We start from the raw sequence: 13517 nt of genomic DNA, 5'->3' as shown, positions 1-13517 counted from the left end.
GCGGCGCGGCGCGACGCGGCGGACGGAGCCGGTGTGCGATAGGTTCATTGAAAATAATGGAGGCGGCTGTGTCCGCCGCGCGGTGGACGCAGCCGGTGTGTGGTGGGCTTTACTTGGCGGACCCACACTGCCCACCGACTGTACACACCTGGATCTACACTGTTTATTTACATAAATGTCCGCCAACGTACTTTTACTTATCTATCTTCACTCTGGGCCATGTGTTTCTTTTTTGTAAATCAACGCCCTACTTGATTACAGATGCCTGTCTAACATGTACATTTGGTCAGTTTTTTTATTGGATGTATTTTGTGTTTTGTATGTTTCTCTATGGACCCTGAGTCTGCAATAAAGGCATTCATTCATACTACAGTCTCACAAAATTGGCAGATCTACAAGCTCTATAATGAGCTTGTGTATCTGCTACTTTGCTGTTTTAGAATTTTAATCCTGATTTCCTGGTTTTCCCGGTTTCCAGCCAACGGCGAAGGAATAATGCAGACATAAGGTTTGACAGTCGAACAGCTTTGCAGACAGAGCTGAAATAATCATGTTGTTGTCGTCGTCTTTAGAGTTCAAGTTTAACTATTTCTACACTATCTGTCTCTCCTTGTCTGTGGTTCAAGTCTGGTGTAAATCAGCACGTTTTCACCATGCATCCAATATGGACTGTATTAGGACTGCTACTATTCTATTGATTAATGTTTAAAGGGATAGTTCACCCCCAAAATATATGTTTCTATGCACTGCTTTGTGTGTGTCTGTATGAGCACTGAGAATGTGCTCAGCTGATTGGCTGAGCACGGAATGTGCTGTATGATGTCATGATGTATGATGATGTGCTGTATAACAGTGGTTCCCAAAGTGGGGTCCGGGGACCCCCAGGGGTACCTGAGGGAGTTCCAGGGGGGACCCATCTATTTTGTTCATGTTCATAAAGTGCTAAAGTGTTTAAAGCAGTGGTTCCCAAACTTTTTCATGTCAAGGACCCCCAAATTGACACTACTTAGCCCGTGGACCCCCATTTGAAAAGATATGCCAGGGACCCCCATAAGAGAAGACGTACACATTTAGACGTCTACATTTAGACGTCTACATTTAGACGTACACAGTTAGACGTCTACATTTAGACGTCTGTATACATTTAGACGTCTGTATACATTTAGACGTCTACATTTAGACGTATACATTTAGACGTCTACATTTAAATGTCACTGCTTGTGGTTGTAAATATATTGTTATCCGTGTTGCGAGGATGAGGGGGTACCTGGAAAAATATCTACCCCAAAAGGGGTACCTGGTCCAAAAAAGTTTGGGAACACCTGCTGTATAACACCATGGCAACGCCAGAATCCCCATCCGCCATCTTTGAGCCACTCTGTAGCTCCTTCGGTGCTGCTAGAATCACTAATAATATGCTAACCGCGGCCCGCGGGGCATCGGAGATCTCTTCATCGAGGCGTGGATGGAGAATAGATTCAGAGACAAATGCTGCTAAAGATGGTGGTTATAACGGGAGTGAATGGAGGGGATTTTTTCTGGATCGGACACAAATTGACACTTTGAAAAAGGTGGAGAATCACGTCATGGGCATGGAACGAGTGTTAAATTGTCTGTTACTGTTCAGGATTCAAAACCAGCAAAAACAGACCATCTTCAAGCTCAAACGTGTCACTTTTTTTGTGCCACGTTTTGATCTTGTAGATCTACTGCTTTCGATACGTTTTCATGACGCTGTAGTGCGTGCGTTAATTTACGGAAAAAATACCAAACAAAAAAAACCCACAAAAAGTTCGAACATGGAGATAAGAGGTTTCTGCCCGACGCCAAGCAGTGAGATGATTGCTGGAGCCGTTGGTGAATGATGTGATCACGGTTATGCAAGCGCTCCGCTCACTTTTCACAATGGCAAACTTCTGTCAATGATTTCTGTATTAGGTCATAACTTCCACCACGCTTACCAGAAACAAAAAGCACCTGGCCAATGATGACTTTATGGTGTGCACGTGTGTGTGTGTGTGTGTGTGTGTGTGTGTGTTCACGCAAGTGTGTGCGCCATGCGGTTACACGCCAGTGTTCAGAACTGAAAATCTGCTTTAGGGCAAAAGAAAAAGACATTCATAAAATGGCCATCCTCAGATGTGGTCGTCCTCACAAGTATTGTAATACCAACGTGTGTAAGTGAACCTGCCACGGAGCAGCTGCCTTGTTCTCTTATGTAAGCACTCAGAGGACAGCTGCTTATTCTCTCTTGCACAGACGCACGCACGCATACACACGCACGCACACACACACACGCACGCACACGGTTACTGTAGTCGGCTCTCCGTTTCATCTGTGCCAACCAGTGACCTTTTTCTTCATTCCTATTGGCCGGACTGACTGTCCCCCCAGACCCCCAAACACCCGCCGCAAGGCTACACATTATTACATACTGTACATTCATACCGTCTCTCTCTCTCACACACACACACACAGACACTCTGTCATAAGTCTACAGTATTTGAAGCTATCTATGGAATCTATGAAAGTGTTTATGTTATACGATATGCAGTGGGGGTCCCTGACTCCCTGCTTCATCTCTCTCAAAACCTTGAAGACCCATATGGTGTACTGTAAGAGTAGTGGGCTGCTCCGCTCACAGAGGAGAGAAGGCTACGGATGCCTCGAGACCAAATGCACCAGATTCACATACAGTACACGCACACACACACGCACGCACGCACACACACACACACACACACACGGCCTGAGTGAATGGAATGTGAATGGAGCCGGCTTATGTAAGCAGTCCACTGATGATGATGATGATGAGGAGGTGACATAATCTGAAAATGAGTGATCACACATGGAGCTCACTCTCCTGGTCCAGAGCCAACTCTGTCCTTTTCTTTTCTTCCTGTTGCTCTCTTCTTGTCCTTCTCACAGTTCCTCTGCTCTCTCTCTCTCTCTCTCTCTCTCTCTCTCCTTTTCCTCACATTTTCCGTTCTCCCCTCGTGTCTGTGTGTGTGTGCGTGCGCTCGAGACTTTGCACGCACATGTCGGCTGTTGAGCAATCGCATTCCTTTACCCAGCATGCTTCACAAAAAAAAAACTGTGATAGAGGGAAATGATGGAAGGTCTACACACAAGATCACCGTTAACCCCCGACAACTCAACTCAATGCATGCAGGTCACTTACAAGTCTGTAACTCTGAGAGTTAAAGGGACACTTCACCCCTTTGCAACCAGAGCTTATTTTAATTATGTTTAGGATGCAAGAGACTCTTTCCTTTTTTATATATATACTTGAGTCATGACGCCATGTTCATGACCAAAAACATGTCATGAAAATGTGGTCTCACTTCCTTCCTGGACTACAAGTCACACCTCCATGTAGCCTCCCCCCTCTCCACAAGGAGGGGGAGTGTACTAAAGCATTATGGGCATTGTAGGAATACACGCGCACACACACACACCACTGGCTTAATTCATGTCAAACTGGGGGTCCTTGACATCCAAAAAGGTTGAGTATCACTGAGCTAAACCATACTGGAATTTCTACACTCATGTGTACAATTCCATTCCATTTGAGTATACAAATGCCATGTGTATACAGGAGTTAATACATACCCGTACGGGTTCATTTTGGACCCCCGAGGGGACGTCCTGGAACCCCCGACATTGCAGAACAAGTGGCCAGGCTCATGTGCGTGTCATGTGTGCCTCTAGTGGGATTAATAACGTTATTTGAAGTTGGGAGTGAAATGCTCCAACGTCAGACCCTGACCATCACATTATGAGACGGGACCATTGATCCGCTCCTGATCCCTGCTTAAGTGTGTGTGTGTGTGTGTGTGTGTGTGTGTGTGACACTTTGTAGCCCCCACCAACTCCAATTGAGCAGTGAGCACTGACGACATGCACGTACTATATACACACACACACTCCCCCTCCCTCTCCTCTCCTTACCGAGGGAGAAACGGTAACAGATGAAGAGAAAAGAGTGAGACGGAGGCGAGATTAATGGGCTACTTCGCTGCCGACCCCCGTCTGAAAATATGTTGTTCCAGGGACCCCCTCCCCAGAAGCTAAGATTTGTAGCTTGTAGATCTGCTATTTGTCAACGGCTGAAGTTTAAAATAATGGTTAAAAGCTCAGGTGACACAGATGCGTTCCAGGCTTTAATCCATGCTCTGTGTGTTGTGTCTTGCAGGTGAACGGCTGCCTGCTGGAGCCCATGCCTCCCCTCTCCTCCTCCTCCTCCTCCTCCTCCTCCTCCGTCCTCCGCAAGTCCTCCGCCTCGTCGCCTAGCAACATGATGGAGACGTCCATCGACGAGGGCATCGAGACCGAGGAGCCCGGCGACGCCGAGGACGACCCCGCCCACCTGCTGTCGGCCTATCAGACGGCGGCGCGCTTTGGCCAACGCCGGCACACCCTCTCCGAGGTCACCAACCAGCCGGGACCGTCCAGCCAAGGTACTCATTATTCATACTCGTTATACTTAGGGCGGGCTGTACGGCTCAGGAGGTAGAGCAGGTCGTCCAATGATCACTGGGTCGGCGGTTCGAATCCCAGCTCCTCCAATGAGTTGGTCGGTGTGAGCTGTGTGTGGGATGTGAGGACGCTGGCGTCGGCTGTTCGCCGCTTCACCTCCCAATGTATGAATGAATGTATGTATGAATGAACCGAATTGTGAAGCGCTTCGAGCACTTGGAAAAGCGCTATAAAAAATGCAATTCAAAATGCAATTCATTACGCAGAATGTGCCATTTCAGGTTTTTAGACATTCTTTTAGAATCGGGTCTAAATGGGTTAACCCATTCTTGGCAGAAACCCCTTTTGGTGTTTTAAGCATTATGTTATACTTTAGCTATTGAAAAATAGCAGATCTACAAGCTCATAGCGGCGCTACGAGCTTGTAGGTCTGCTATTTTTTTTTAATCGTGAAAATGTGGCGCAAATCTTTGAATATATATTCTTTCAGAGCGAACGTTTTTATGTCAAATATTCTGGGGGAGGGGGTCCATGGAACAACATATTTTCAGATGGGGGTCGGCGGGCAATTACATAATAATTTTTGGCGTCCTTGAGATTAATTATTTGAGAACTACTAACACAGAAATATGGGTTTTTCAGAAAACTGCTAGAATCTGATCTCAGGTCTAAAAACGTGTTCCTGTGGTTCCAGGTAAGCTGTTCAGCGTGGGCCACAAGACGTCCCTGGGCAGCGGCGACAGCGACATGGGCTCCATGCACGGTGACCTGGGCCTGCCGGAGGACCCCCTCGGCGAGGTGGCCCTGGCCAACAGCATCTCTGGAGGACCTCGCATGAGCCCCTTCATGAGCACCCGGCCCGCCAACCCGGCCATGGCGGCCCTGAGCTCGCAGCGCCGCGAGGCGCACAACCGCTCGCCCATCAGCTTCAGGGAGGGCCGGCGCGCCTCCGACACGTCGCTGACCCAAGGTCTGTACCATAGACTGTAAAAGATATGGACAAAGGGTTCCCCGGGTCTAACATGGACGTAAAATTAAGCCTGTAATTCCTTGCACTGTAAGTGGCCATATTTCTACATCCGTTTGGGCCCAGCTGGCCATTGGCTGGCTCCGTTTGGGCCCAGCTGGCCATTGGCTGGCCCAGACAACGAGGCGGGACTTCCCCCCCTTACTCTTTGTTGGTTTTTATTTTGACTGAACGGGGGGTGGCTCCCGTTCATAGACTGTAACGGTAGCCACGCCCCTCAGAACGTACGCGACTTTATGGTCATTCTTTTAATAAATGGGACCATAATTTACCAAGAAGAATATTATGACATGAGAAATGAGACTTTAAACTAGTGACTGGAAGCAGAAAGTATTCATGACCATGTTTATTAAGGTAATACATCCTAGGTTTTTTTGGGCCCAATATAATGCGCCACAACAGGCCATTATATGAACTTTCAGGAAGTCCCGATTTCCTTAGTGGCTTCACGAAATATCTGTCTGACTGCCCCCCTGGTCTGTACCACCGGGCGGGCACATGGGGCAGTAAAGAAATATCTGTCTGACTGCCCCCCTGGTCTGTACCACCGGGCGGGCACATGGGGCAGTAAAGCGCGTGTGTGAGCGTGTGGGGGGTGCAACGACAACGCTAAAACACTGCACTCACAAATGCAACCAGGTGAAATGTTAAAGGACAACTTTAGTTTTTTTCAACCAAGGTTCGTGTTTTAGGTTGTTATTAGACAAAGTGAAAGATTGTGAATTTCTTTTCATTTGCTGCTTTCTTTAGTTTTAGCGATTTTAGCTGTTTTTGACAGGGTGGTATTCGAGCATGGGGCTAAATATGAATTATTTTACAAAATTTTATAGCGATTTCTATATTTATTATTTACTATAGTCCTACTAGACCCCAGGAAAAAAACAGCTAAAATCCCTAAAACTAAAGAAAGCAGCAAATTAAAAAATAATTAACCTTCGTCTTTTACTTTCTCGAATAACAACCTAAAACATGAACCTTGGTTGGAAAAAACAAAACAAAAGTTGTCATTTTGGTGGCAGTCTGGAGCCATGTGCTCAAGCCAGAGACAAGCAGACAGTATAGAAGCCTGCAACTGATGGGGAGAAATGGAAAACAAAACATGGGCACTCAACTGGTACCTGCCCCGATTAAGGACCAATGAATCCGTATTGAGCTATACCGCATGACGTATTTCACTCCTAAAGCGTAATCGGATTGCAATTGCTTTGTGCTGGATTGGACAGGCAAAAAAAGTCAATATAGATTATTTTTGCACTCCGTTACACAGAAGGGTTTGACGTCATTGGGAACAACTAGGGCAGTGGTCTAGTGGTTTTGTGCCAGGGACTATAGCTACTCCTACGGGATTGGGGTGGTGCCTGTCTGTGGGACTGGGGTGGTGCCTGTCTGTGGGGGAGTGTTGGGACTGGGGTGGTGCCTGTCTGTGGGACTGGGGTGGTGCCTGTCTGTGGGGGAGTGTTGGGACTGGGGTGGTGCCTGTCTGTGGGACTGGGGTGGTGCCTGTCTGTGGGACTGGGGTGGTGCCTGTCTGTGGGGGAGTGTTGGGACTGGGGTGGTGCCTGTCTGTGGGACTGGGGTGGTGCCTGTCTGTGGGGGAGTGTTGGGACTGGGGTGGTGCCTGTCTGTGGGACTGGGGTGGTGCCTGTCAGTGGGACTGGGGTGGTGCCTGTCAGTGGGGGAGTGTTGATCGGGAGATGTGGTCCTCCCAGTGGGGGCTCCTCCTCACTGACAGGTGATTAATTGGCTACAAAAAGAAAGGAGGCTATTACATGGAGGAGATTACATGAAGGAGAAAGTGCACGCGCGCACACACACGCACACCCATACTGACTTCTATTGATTAAAAGATCCCTTATCATCAACCCCCCCCCCCCCCCCACCAGTCAACCTGTGTCGCCCTGCTCCGCACCCCCAAAAGCCTAAATAACCAGGAAAGGAAAATGGCAGATCTGAGTGTTGAGACTTGAGAGCTTGTAGATATTCAGCTAAAAAATGTTTTAAACGTAGAGCGAAACCACACTCGTATATAAACCCACTGAAGGGACAACTCCGCCTCCAGTCAACCACGCAGGGTTTAAGTGGTTAATAATGCTCCGTATCGTATCATATATGACGCTGCAGGCTGACGTGGAGCGATCTGCAATGCATTGTGATGTTACGGATCTGATAGTTCCTGCAGGTTGTGATCTTGCAGATCAGCTATTTTCCCGCAGGGGACACCGTCGCGCCACCTCATATAAATCAGGCTCAACCACTAAATCCCTCTTTTTTTTTTTTTTCTCTCTCTCTCTTTTTTTCTCTCTTTTGAACTAAATCCCTCTTATTGGTTGTCCGGAGTCCTTCAGGGCTCCATTCTAGTTGACCCTTTGCAGGGACGATGTTGACGATGGAAGCGCATGAATCACAATTGTTATTTTGAGCTCATCTCTCTCTGTCTCTCTCTGGTCTGTTCTTCATCCATCTATTGTCTTTGAAGCGCTATGCGTCGTTCCTTGTTGCTCTGTCCTTCCTCCCCTTTGTGCCGTAGTCTCTCTCTCTCTCTTCCTCTCGCCGTATAGCATTACATCCTGCAGCAGACAGGATGTAACGATGGAACTCTCTGAAATCTCCATCTCTGGAGCCCACAGCAGCAGGGAGGTGAGAGACGAGGAGGGGGAGGAGGGCGATATTCACAGATGTGTGTGTGTGACTATCCCTCCCTCCCTCCCTCGCTCTCTGTCAAGTGTGGAGGCTGGCGATGCTTTTGCGTCATACTGCTGACTCTGGCTTTAAATAGTCCCCCTAAGTGAGTCAGGTCCCTCTGCACACAACACAGTCGAGTCCCAATCAACACCACTATAACTACTGGACAGACAGACGCATATCTTTGCTGTCGGCAACACAAACCTCGTAGCTCCATATTCATACATCATCGTCCCAAGCATCACAATTAGCTGGACAGTGGCCCTGTCCAGAACCCGGGCAGAGGCCTTTTTGGGGCAGTTATGGACAACCGTGGGTCCGACTGACTCAACCCCCCCTATGGTTGGTTGTGGAACGCGTGTGTCGAAATTGAAGACGGTGGGGCGAACGGTTCTCGACACACATACACACACACACACACACACACACACACACACACACACAGAGGTGCATTTATAGATTATTTTTTTTAGTTACAGTTACAGTAAATAAGGTACATTTACTCAAGTGCTGTACTTCTACTCCATTACATCATTTATATTACATAAAATATTGTATTTTTATTTGTTTTTGTTTGATTTTACTCGACTACAGTTTGACAGCTTTAGTAATTAATTTACTAATTTTTATTATTTACTGATAAAGCAAAACATGCATCATTATCACTTAAGCCCTATTGTATTAAAAATAGTTAATACAAAAAATTGTTGCTGGGCAGAAACCACGTAGTTCCATATTTCACCTTTTTATGTTTCACAAATGAATGCCGTACTTCATCATACAAGACTGTTGTATAAAATCAATGAAAATAGCAGATCTACAAGATCTTCTATTTTCACTGCTTTTTTTCTTTTTTACAAAGGAAGAGTTTTTTTTAACATACAAGGTTTCTACCTGCCAACGACGACATGCTCTTGCTCAGGAGCACGCCCACATCAGTCCCAATGACGTCAGTGGCAGTCACACAGCCAGTAGGAGGCAGCGACGAGTCATCCCCGTCACACTCGCTGTCATGGCTGTCATGACTAAATGCTCCCGGGTGGGATTAATAAAGTCCTTTGAAGTCTGTTGAAAATATCTGCGCTGACGTCAGACCTCTCTGCCGGCTCACTATGACACGGGAGCCAGTGCCATTAATGCACTAATGGGGTGTGTGTGTGTGTGTGTGTGTGTGTGTGTGTGTGTGTGTGTGTGTGCGCGTGTGTGTGTGTGTGTGTGTGCGTGTGCACACTAGTATTGCTATGCATACTATACTTGTGGGGCCAAATGTCCACAAGTATAGTAGAATTGGAGAATCAAGACATTGTGAGGACATTTTCCTGTAGGTCCTCACAAGAGAAATGTGTTTAATATGGTCATTTAAAAAAAAGCTTTAGGATTTGACTATTGATGTTAGATTTGGGTTATACTTTGTAGCACGTCTGTGGCGCAGAGAGGCAGATCTACAAGAAGCTTGTGGATCTGCTATGTTTGCTAATTTGTGTGTGTGTGTGTGTGTGTGTGTGTGTGTGTGTCTTAAGGCTGTACCCTAGCCCTGTTTTTAGGACTCGGCAGGGATTTTCGAGCGAACATCTGAACCATTCGTTTGTAGGGGTGGGAGAGGGGGGGTCATACAGACGTTTCCACTCTGCCACAGTGTTATGCTTCTGTTTCACACACACACGGGCAGATGCAAAAGATAAAGATCACAGACAGTGTATTTGTAGCAGGCTAGTCGTTAAGCAGCTCAAGGAGGATAGATAAAAGTAATTACTCACCTACTGCCATAAGTAATCCCAGTGTTGTTCAAGATGGTTTTCATATTGTAAATAATTATGGTCGCGTGGTTTAGCGACTACCACAATGACTATGAGAGGAGCACGTAACTTCGGGAAAGTGTCATAGTAGCTTGTTTACAACTGAAACAGACTTCCTCTTCAAAATAAGAGCCACATGTAATGATTAGTCAACACTAGTTTTATTTCTAAGTCTACTTTGAATGCCTGTCAGATATTTCTCTGATAACTATCTCAGATGTTGCGCAAATGAGCCTTGCATGCCTTTGATCATGTGTGTGTGTGTGTGTGTGTGTGTGTGTGTGTGTGTGTGTGTGCGCGTGTGCGTGCGTGCAGAGCTTACCCTATACTAACCTTGATGACTTTTCAGCCTTTTGCAAAGGTTAAAATGTAGACTGATGCATAGCTCTATAGGCATCCTATTAGTCTATAGTTTCAATGTACAGATCGTTTATACTTGACAATATTGTTTAGATTGGTTTTTGGTTTACCTATGATCCTAGATTACTATTTATATGCTAGCCCCATATGTGCCCTCTCCCTACGCTCATTCTGTAGCTCCGAGATGAGGTCACACACTGGGCCCCTCCCACCGCGTTTCAGAAACGGCGCAAGTTTCCGCAAGGAACGTTTCTTATCCTTACCACACCATTAATCCAAAACGTGTAGGGCCTATGTAGGTTTACACTAATTCAACCTTAGGATCGGCCAAGAAAATCCAACTCGCCATTTGAACCGAGCCTTTACGTCCCGTCTTTTGTCAGTCGCTTCCATGTTTATCAAGGAAGTGTGCGTGTGCGCGTGCATGTCGAGTGAACTGAAGTCAGTTGGACATTTTCGACCAGGGGAGGCGCCGGGGAGGCTTGATAAACATGGAAGCGACTGACGAAATACGGGACGTAAAGGCTCGGTTCAAATGGCGAGTTGGATTTTCTTGGCCGATCCTTAGGTTGAATTAGTGTAAACCTACATGGGCCCTACACGTTTTGGATTAATGGTGTGGTAAGGATAAGAAACGTTCCTTGCGGAAACTTGCGCCGTTTCTGAAACGCGGTGGGAGGGGCCCAGTGTGTGACCTCATCTCGGAGCTACAGAATGAGCGTAGGGAGAGGGCACATATGGGGCTATTTATATGCAAGCTGTTTATCAAACACAGGATTATATTGTGTGTGTGTGTGTGTGTGTGTGTGTGTGTGTGTGTGTCTCAGGTCTGGTAGCATTCCGTCAGCACCTCCAGAACATAGCGCGGACCAAAGGCATCCTGGACCTCAACAAGGTGCAGATGCTGGTGGACCAAATGGACTCGGGGGAGGGGCCCACCCTGGCGGTCCCCCTGGGGGAGGGGCCCACCCTGGGGGGCCCCCTGGGGCCTCAACCGCATCACCACCACCTGCACAACTACCTGGAGGTCAGGCTGCACCTCTCTCTCTCTCTCTCTCTCTCTCTCTCTCTCTCTCTCTCTCTCATACTCTCTCTCATACTACAGCGCCACACAAAAGTAGTGGATAATACAAGCTTGAAGCGTTTTTGAGCTTGTAGATCTGCTACTTTTGAATTTGAATCCCGAAAAGGATTTTTGCTTTCCGCCCAAATGGAGACCATTTTCAAACAATTTAAATTATGAAGCTTGTAGATCGGTTATGTTTGTGGTCCTATGTAATTCAATACGTAAACGCAACGTATAAAACATTTACACAATAATACATCATCATCAACAAATACAAAATACTATGTAAATTTAGGAGAATAACGGCGGCAGTGAATGACACCTTCCCCTGTGGTCTCCTGATAATTTCTCAGGCCAATTTAGAAAGAAGCCAGTGAGCGTTACACATCCTTGGATGGATGGTGTCAGGGCATTCCACAGTTCGGTGGCAGAAAGCCTGGTTTGTGTTCTAAAATGGCCTGTGTGACTTGTGTGAAAAGATATATACATCTGGTTCTGGTAAGGTGGTTCAGTTGTTTTCAGCGTTGCTTTGTTTTGGTCCCCCCCTGTTTGTTTTTTGTCTCGCCAGTCGCTACCAGATGGTCATAATATACCAAGCGAACTATCCCAAGAAGTACTTTGAGAAACTTGTCGGAGTCATACGCTATATAAAGGCTTTTAATGTGTAGGCCTAAAAATTAGAATTAGAATGATTCCGGGTTGGGTTTCCAGCATGATGACTACAAACCAGTGACTACAGCACGACTTAACTAAGTTATCATCCGCTTCCCTACCGGGTCAGAAACCCCAACATGGTATCGCTCCCTAATCGAATGAGAATGTTCTGTCTATGGTTCTCTGAGGCCCACTGTCCTCCACTGTCCCCTAGAACCCCTGTCCCCCACTGTCCTCCACTGTCCCCAGAACCCCTGTCCTCCACTGTCCACTGGAAGGCCACTGCATGGCTGCCACCCAGGCAGCTTGTGGTTGTGTAACCCTGGAGAGGCAGCCAACTGGAGGCCACGGTCAGGGTGAATGCGGTTGTTGTTGAAGTCACTGCGAGTGACCGTAGCTGTGCTTGGTAGCGTGCGTGCGTGCGCGGGCAAATACAGTAAGTGTGCAGCAGTTAGTTATGAGTCTTGGGGGGGGGGGGGGGGGGGGAGTGGGCACGTCATCCTCTGGCCCTAGCTTCCATTTCATTAAGCTAATGCACATTGTGTGTGTGTGTGTGTGTGTGTGTGTGTGTGTGCGCACCACGTCATTTAGGGTAAGACTGGCGTCTGGCCCGACGGTAAACACACTGACACTTAAGACGGGCCAGACACACTAGATAATGTTGTTACACGCCGACCGACCGACAGCAACAACAAAGCTCTTCATGACAACCCAGTGGCAGGCAGACAGTATGAGTACAATTACTTGATTACTGTTGTACTTAAATCTTTCTTTCCCTTGTCCATATATATACGCGTGAACGCGTATGGTGGCCCCTGGAACTGGGAGTTATGCTAACAGCTAGCCGCAATAAATGAGTTAAAGGGATAGTTCACCCAAAACAACATTACTCACCCCATGCCAAAACAAAAAACGTATACATATATATCCGTATAGACGATTTGCTCAGACACACTATATGTAAAACTGTCCATTCATTGTCAATGGGAATTTAATTTTGTGTAAGCACAAAAATACCGATTTGCTCAGACACGTCACTCGTTGTTTGTAAGTAGCACCTATACTTCCTTACTAAAGTCACATGACGCAAGGGACACTGGCCTGGGCCATGGCTCAGTGGTCCAGTCACCTTGGCTGGCAATCGAGTCTGGCAGTGTGCCGCGGGTTTGACTCCCGATCCCGACGGCCTTTACGGCATGTCTTCCCCACATCTCTCCCCATTTCCTGTCAGCCTACTGTCAATAAAAAAACCATTTAAAGGGACACTGGCCTGAGGAGAAAAAAAGGGTAGTGATTGACAGCTGGGACAGCCAATCGCAGGATCCACTTGGGTTTTAGGCATTACCCAAGTGAGCACCGAGACATACAGGAGTCACTTCTTGTAAACGGAACCAGACGCTTTCCGGGTCGGTTCGGACCCCGGGTATTTCCGGGCTTACCCGAAGGCCTCTAA

At 47.2% G+C, this 13517-nt stretch overlaps 1 protein-coding gene across 3 annotated transcripts in view; it reads left to right on the top strand.

Moving 5' to 3' along the window:
- The window catches only part of sik2b (salt-inducible kinase 2b), a 96673-nt gene that overhangs the window by 65352 nt on the left and 17804 nt on the right, over positions 1-13517 (top strand). For all 3 annotated transcript variants that reach the window (XR_013964559.1, XM_080771414.1, XM_080771413.1), the window contains exons 10-12: positions 4196-4460; positions 5174-5449; positions 11172-11371. Coding sequence is in view for 2 of the 3 variants with exons in the window: in XM_080771414.1 (XP_080627540.1) it covers positions 4196-4460; positions 5174-5449; positions 11172-11371 (741 nt within the window). In the remaining variant the exon portion in view is untranslated. The remainder of the gene's footprint in view (positions 1-4195; positions 4461-5173; positions 5450-11171; positions 11372-13517) is intronic.

This window comes from Protomyctophum bolini (genome assembly GCF_963924005.1).
Source record: "Protomyctophum bolini genome assembly, chromosome: 9".
In the NCBI taxonomy this organism is placed as follows: domain Eukaryota; kingdom Metazoa; phylum Chordata; class Actinopteri; order Myctophiformes; family Myctophidae; genus Protomyctophum; species Protomyctophum bolini.
The sequence above is the reverse complement of the archived record's forward strand: the minus strand, read 5'-3'. Positions and strand labels throughout refer to the sequence as shown.